The 7,658-nt window shown below is 43.7% G+C and overlaps 1 protein-coding gene across 2 annotated transcripts in view; it reads right to left on the bottom strand.

Annotated features, from left to right (window-relative positions):
* Window positions 1-7,658, bottom strand: part of CDK15 (cyclin dependent kinase 15) — a 156,439-nt gene that overhangs the window by 82,272 nt on the left and 66,509 nt on the right. For both annotated transcript variants that reach the window (XM_027773650.1, XM_027773649.1), the window contains exon 10: window positions 6,698-6,761. In XM_027773650.1, the coding sequence (XP_027629451.1) occupies window positions 6,698-6,761 (64 nt within the window). The remainder of the gene's footprint in view (window positions 1-6,697; window positions 6,762-7,658) is intronic.

Raw genomic sequence — 7,658 nt, 5'->3', positions numbered from 1 at the left:
ACTCTTTCCACCACTCTATTTGGGTGAAATGAACAATAATACTCATGCTGTAGCCATTCCTGAATACCCACTGCATAGCATGTGCAAAACAAAGATGCTCCCAAGGAAAGGCCCTGAGGGCATGGAGTGGGCAGACCTCTCACAGCAGTTCCTGTGCAAGGAGCAGAATGGACCTTTCCCCAGATAGGATCAGCCTCAACAAGTGCTCAGACTGATGAAGTAGATGTTTGAAAACTGAGTCAGCTCTTACAGTGCAGGAATTCAGGCAATGTTTAGGTCCAAGCAGAAAAAAGGTCAGTTCTGGCACCTGGAGGTGTGCCTGAAATCTAAAAGGAGGCCAAGATTTCTAAGGGAGCAAAATAGTAAGAAACAGAGAGGGTGACTCAACCTCTTGCCATCGGGTCTGAACCACAGCAAGTTGCTCAACTTCTGCACTGTGAAAATCAGAATGGGGGCCGCTGGTGACACACTGCTCAAGAGAAGTCAATCCAACATGGTGACTGAGGTTAGAATCCCCATCTGGTCAGCCTGAAACATGCTGGGCACACGTGAGTGAGTATCCATGATCTGGTGGGCTAGAGGACTTAGAAAGGGGATCAAGGTTGACCAGACCTTGGCAAAGATGAGTCTCTCTATGTGTGTGCATGCGAGCAATCTATCATGAATAAAGAAATGGTTATTGTCGTAGGGATGTGAGCTCACCAGAGAGAGACAAAGTGAGAAATCATCCCCTCAGGCGGGGATGGGTATGCTGCAATCTCTTCTCCACTCTTCTCTTGGGGGTTTGGGCATGCAGACACATGCACCTGACATGATTGTCAGCCTCTGGGTCTGGGATTGACCCGTGGTTGGCCATATGGGATTCCAGCTGCCTTAACCACCATGCTACCTGCTGGCCCCTAAAGAAATTATTTTTTTTTAAGAGAGATTTTTGCTGTAGGACATATGCACTTGCCAGAGAGACAGAAAATGAGACTCAACCCCCAGGGGTTATGGCCATGCTGCAATCCTTTCTCCTCTATTCTCCTCTCAGGATTTTGGGCACGCATGCACACACTCATGCCCAGCATGAGTTTTAAGCCACCAGATCTGGGACTCAAACCATGGTCAACTACATAGGAGTCCAGCAACATAACCATTACACCACCTGCTAGTCCCAAGGGAAAAGGAGAGAGGTTTTTGGTGTAGGGTACATGCACTCACCAGAAAGACAGAGAGAGACAGAGAGATAGAAAGCAAGAAATCACCGGCCAGGGCAGTTGGCCACACCACAATCCCTTCTCCTCCATTCTCCTCTTGGGATCTTAGGCACACACGCACATGCACCCAGCATGAGTTTAAGCCACCAGGTCTGGGACTCGAACCATGGTTGACTACATGGGAGTCCAGCAACATAGCCATTATGCCATCTGCTGGTCCCAAGAAAAAAAAATTTTTTAAGAGGTTTTTTGCTATAGGGTGCGTGTGCTCGCCAGACAGACAGAAAGAGACAGGGAGATAGAAAGCGAGAAATCACCCCCCAGGGGGGATGGCCACGCCACAATCCCTTCTCCTCCATTCTCCTCTTGGGATCCTGGGCATGCACACACACGCGCCTGGTGTGAGTTTTAAGCCACCAGGTCCAGGATGCGAACCGCAGTCGACTACATGGGAGTCCAGCGACATAGCCATTACGCTAACTGCTGGTCCCAAGAAAAATATTTTTAAAAAACAAGACGAGAACAAATTTTACTAAACACCAACTAAACCTCAGATACTATGGCAGATACAATTAATAATTTCATTTATTTCTCAGAATTTCCCTGCAATGTGAAACAGAGGGACAAGACATGATTAATAGAAGGAGAACAAAGTTTGGATGCAGATTTGGTTCATTTGCAATCAAGAAATGCCTGGGAGAACACCCGTGTGAGCATGGGAGAATGCTTGTTTCCTTATCTGTGCAATCATGCTACTCCTTTTAGCACGAACCTGGGCAGGCAGTAGTGGGTACTAACAGCTGTATATGTCCTGCGACTGGCACATAGGGAATACTTTTAAAATAATAGGATTTCTACCATTTTGCAGATTAGGAAGCTAGGACATAAGTAACCTCCTCAAGTTCCCCCACTGATAAAAGGGGAAGCTTAGACGTGCAGTTCCTGTAAGAGTTGATGCCATAACTAAAGCCCCTCATATCAGAATCTTTTCCCCTAGCTCAATCCACTGAATTTCTCCCTTGGCTAAGAACTCATACAGCCGAACTAAGGCTGACACACATGAAAATCTTAGCCTGTGTTCACAGCAAACACAGAGACTTGTTCGGAATTCTCTGAGCCCAAAGCGTAACAACTCTTTATCATCTCAATGAAGACAACGATCATTTTAGATTTTAATCATCCTCAGTTCCATAGTGGTGCCCAATGCAGTGAAGCTCTCACATTGAGCCTAAGGTCAAAATAAGACATCCCGAGAGTGAGGCTGCATCACCATACTAGAATGCTATCTGATGCCAGTATGCCATATCCCTGTTGGTTACTGCTTCCACCTGGTGGTCATATGTTGCTAACACAAGCATCCAGGTGCCCGCAGGGTCCATTGGCCACTGGCATGTACTATAACTAATTCCGGTCCCTGCAGGGCTTTTAGTTCCACTTTCTTGCCTTTTGATTACCATTAAGTTCCTCCAGTGGAAAATCTTCCCGTAGGGAGTGTTCTTTCCTGGGGCTGAAAAAACTAGGATAATCCTGGATACTTCCCTACGAGCTCAAGTCACAACTCAAGGCATGATTTTCAGCAGATATTTCTTTAAAAGTTCGAAGGCCTCTGCAGACTCTAGTTCCTTCTCTATGGGAACAAGCATCAAAGAGACAGGAATAAAATGCTTTGCACGCACATCAGGAACTAATTGCCAATTTGGCAAATGCATTGACTAATGTCATGCACTGTTATTTCTAAATCCTCTCCTGTCCTTGACCCCCAGTATCTAGATGTAAACTTGGAACCATTAGTGGAGAAGGATAAAGTCTTCTGGTGCCTCAAATGGAATTGAGAGGGATTTAAACTCGGCGCTTTTGAGTGTAGTGAAATGAGCTCAGCAGTACATTAGTGCTAGGATTTGAGCTCACACAGCATGAGCGCTTTCAAAAACCATGTTTAAGGAAGCAAACAGAGCCACGGCAGACCCTTTCAGTGGAGCAAAAGGAGTTGGAAGAAACAATCAATGACACATTAAAAACCACAACTGGGCTGCTATCATGTGGGCAGGGTAGAAAAAGTTTCTCTTTATCACAGGATCTTTGCATCTAATGAGATGGTGACTGGACAACCTCCAGAAGAGGAAAGCCTCCGTTTACTTTAGCTGAGAAATGTCTAAATATTTAGTTGATTTTCTCAAAAGCCCTGCATGAATCTGTAGCAAACTAATCACAAAAGGTAAGTTCTTATCAACTCTATATTGCTATTGAGAAATGTACTTAAAGGGAATTTGGAAAAGAATAATAAAAAAAAATGACTAAAAGTACAAATGTTAACTTTTTGTTCACTCAAAATGAACTGTTTTTAATGTCCTTCAAATACTTTGTTGAGGGTCAATACAGTGCCTGCCAGTTAATACTTTTTCTTTACTGCCTCACTGATTTCTGCTTATCTAGGCTTTCTTTCTATTCGTTCTAATGGTGAAACCTATACTGCATGGTTTGACATATCTACAGTCCAGTTGGTCTGAAGCACTTGAGGCTGAAAAGGGAAGTGAGGGGTCAGACAGTGGCACAGCAGCAGAACCAGATGCTCCGTAAGACTGACCCACATGGGAAGGCCCCAGGTTCTTTTCCAGAGACCTCCCTGCGTACGCCAGGCATATATTTGCAGGTGATCTGGGCTGGTTGAGGCTGCGGATGGGTTGCTGTGTCAAGACCTGTTGAGGATGGTATATTTCTGTCTTTCCTCTTCTCTCTCTGTCTCTCTGTCTTTCTGCTCATGGAAGAAATAAATAAGGGAGCAATTCCTGAGTGCATTTTCTTAAGAGAGGAAGGAGGAGTTAAGAGGCTGAAGAAATGTAAAAATGTGTGGAGAGGTCCAATGTTTAAATTCCCAGTACTGTCTTGTATTAGCAGATTTTAGCCAAGACACACATCCAGTTTGCTCTGAGCTTCTAGAATCTTCTGTGCGGCAATCCCACTACATCTCTTACAGCATCAGTTGGGGTTTTAACCTTTTCAGACTTTCTGGCCATAGACTCCTCTCCAGCTTGCTGTTCTTTATTTTGCTTCCTGCAAACTCTTACTGTGGCTCACCAAAATGTCCCCTTCCCCCACTGCAGGCAGCCAGCACTGCCAGGTCCCGCCAGTTTGATTAATGTGTCTTGGCTAATTGTGTGAAAGATGGCAGTCCTTTAGCAAGTGTGACCAGCTCATTGTTCAGCCAATCACAGGCGCCTCTCAGTTAGCATGTGAAAGGGGGTGTGTTATTGGGGGAGGGTGAGTGTTCTGGCGGCTAAGTCAAAGGAGGAGCATTTTGGGGGGTCACAGAGCAACACCCACTTCTTTGAGGGGATGTTACTATGCTCTACTAAACCTGTAAACCTCTTACTCAAAGCACTTTTTTTTCTCCTCCCTCTTTTTTTTCAAGATCTTTTTTTTCCCATGGTGCAAGCGGGAAGACACTGGCTACTCTGCAGATGGAGTTCACGTTCCAGGGTTTTTAATATTTCACTTTTATATTTCTGTTAGAGAATGATCCTGCTGAGAGTCTGGGAATCCGTGCTCGTCAGAACCCCCTCACTGACACTTGGATATATTGCTCTGAAAGCTATCCCAGGAGAAAAGATTAAACAAAAAAAAAGCCTACTTTTCAAAGCCTACTTCTCAATCTGCCCACATCAAAATAAGACAACTGGCCCTTTGAAGTAGAGGACACAGAGTTCTCAGCTGGCTTGCTTAAAATGGGGAGTGGGGAGAAAGGAAGGAAGGGAGGGAAGGAGAAAGGAAGAGGAGATAAAGAATGAAGAAAGGAAGCAAGGAGGGAGGAACAGAAAAAGGAAGTGAGAGAAAGGAGAAACAGGAAGGAGAGAAGGAAGAGAGAAGGCAAAGAGGGAGGCAGGGAGGAAGGAAGCAGTCTCTAAAATTGTACATCCCTCTGACTTTGCCCAGATTTAATCAGGTACAGGAGTCCAAGATGGCACTAGAAAACCTACAACCCTGCTTATCAAAGCACCAAGAAAATAGGTGACTAACTGGTCAGAGAAACCTGTCCCACTGGGTGAGCACGGGGAGATTTCTTTAAAACTCTTACAGACAGAAACGGTGTTGTCCTCCTAGAAAGAGCCCAGACAAAGTGTAGAAACGGCAGAGTGGACGTTGATGAACATGGAGTGTTCCCTAACATTCTGAGCAATCTGGCTTTCTCAAAATTGTACTGGCTGAATACAAAGTTGGGGCTCTTACAGCTACTTAGAGTGAAAAGGAAAGGAATGGACATCTTGTCCAGGATGTCATTGACACAGTTCTTCTCCATGACATTATTCTGTCTACCACCTCCTCTTCTGTTCCCCTTAATAACTGGAGTTCAAGTGCATAAAAGCAACAGTCTAAGGACAGGGTGGGAAGAGGTAGCTTAAAGGGACTTATGGATTCACATAAGAGGATGTTCCCAAACATAGATGTGGATGACTCTTTAAAATTATGGTCCTTATAACTGAGCTTTCAACAGTACCATATCCGACACAGGCTGGACTTGCCAGATTTCCAGAGGTGGGCTTAGACAACTTGGCTATAGCTAAGGTTACAACTCCCTTACCTTCATTAGCTCAGCCTGGCCCATGACCACAATTTTTCCATGCCCATGAAAGCAGGGCTCACATATGTGAACCCCAGTAACAGAGAGCTGGTGAAAGGCTACATAAGAAAGAATCCAGAACCAAGTTCTAGCAATCCCAAGAATATACCGTATCCGTGTGTGTAGTTCCAGCACAAGCACACAGCACCCAGGACAGTTGGTGCTCCAAAATTTTTGACTTATTTGAATTGAGTTGAATCCTTATTAGAAAAACAACACAAAGTATAAGCCCTATTGATGTTGGGCCTAGAGAATTTTCTTCATAAATAAAAAATTGCACATTACTTTGAAATGACAGCAAAATGAAAAATGCAACGTATTTCTCTCTGTTTTTTTGGAACCCAGTTATTTTATCTAGCACAGAATTAGGCAGGAAAACATTCTGCCCAACTTTCTGTCGCACCAAGGCACTCTGAATTAAGGATCGCCGTTCATTGCCTGGGCCGACACAAAAAGCAAATGTTGGGGGTTTGGGGAACAGCATCGCTAATGATGGCAACTTTGTATTGAAATCATCCAAACAGGTTTCAACAACTTTCTGGATCTCTAAACCTTTGTTTGTACCCACGTAAGAAAGCTAAGGAAAAGGGTCTCATCTTCATCTGAGTGGAGAGCAGAGTGGACAGGGCAGGGTGGGAAAAGAGGAGAACCAGGTTTTTCTGGAAACCATGGTAACTAGACGTAGGAGTGATTGCGTGCTTCTAATGTCAACTACTATTTCAGTGTCCTTCTCATAAAAGGGTTAGTTCTCAGTCTGTGAACTGAGAAATTCAACTAGACTTTATCTTAGCTAAGGTAAGAAACAGGGGCACCTATTTCTGTAGCCAGTACTCTCCTTCCATCCCTAATGCTCAGAGCATTCAGAGGCAAGGATGACTATTACCTGGATTGTAGTTAGGTAGCTTGGAGACTCCAGGCCAGGTATCCTCTGTAGGGACTCCCAACACCTACAGAAAGCCAAAGAAAGACAAAGAAATATAAGAGGAGAAACCAGGTAAATGGAGCAGATATAGAGATATAAAAGACAGAAAAAGGAGGAATGGAAAGAATTAGATTTATGTCATATTATGGCAGTTGTTAGAAACATTAGTGTTTCCAACTTTGTAGTTTATTGGAAAAAAACTACTGTATTCCTATGATGCTGAGCCTATGTCTTCACTTCACTTGCAGATTGCAGAACCTTGCTGAAAGCCAGTCTCATGTCTAAATATTGATTGCATGGTCACCACACATTAGGATGCTATGTTGACAGTAGGGGTGTAAGGAAGCAGGAGTGACTATCCCTTTGCCTTCTCTTGGATTACCATATGTATATTGACAGAAGATGCTTGACAGTTTGAATTATGTCTCAGTGTGGGCATTCAGCTGTTCCCTAATGTGATCAAATTAAAAAGGATTCAGATTACTGACCTTTAGGCAGTGGAATGTTGGCTAAAAATGACCCCAAACTTACTCTGGTCTTTTATACCCAAGTCATCGCATCTGCTAGTTGTCTCTGTGACCAGCAGATTGAAATATGGTATTTGGTTCTTCACTGGTGGATTATAATGGTAACAACATTCATTCACCACTTGAAAAAGAGCTGGCCACTGCTTTGGATTACCAAATTGAAGCTCTAGGTTAAATAAAAATAAAAAGCCTTATGGGGGTATAAAACCAAAACAGTTTGGATTCTGAATGGGGTTGTCACTGTGAGTTCCCCTGTAGTCATCATTTTATCATTCTTTTAATGATATAAATGTCTGTGAGGTTTTTTTTGTTTATGTGAAGTACTAGTAGGTTTTTTTTTTCTTTTTTTGCCATAGGGCACATGTGCTTACCTATGAGAGGGAAAATGAGAAATC

The sequence above is a fragment of the Tupaia chinensis genome, unplaced genomic scaffold (genome assembly GCF_000334495.1).
Source record: "Tupaia chinensis unplaced genomic scaffold, TupChi_1.0 Scaffold000361_2, whole genome shotgun sequence".
Taxonomy (NCBI): domain Eukaryota; kingdom Metazoa; phylum Chordata; class Mammalia; order Scandentia; family Tupaiidae; genus Tupaia; species Tupaia belangeri.
The sequence above is the reverse complement of the archived record's forward strand: the minus strand, read 5'-3'. Positions and strand labels throughout refer to the sequence as shown.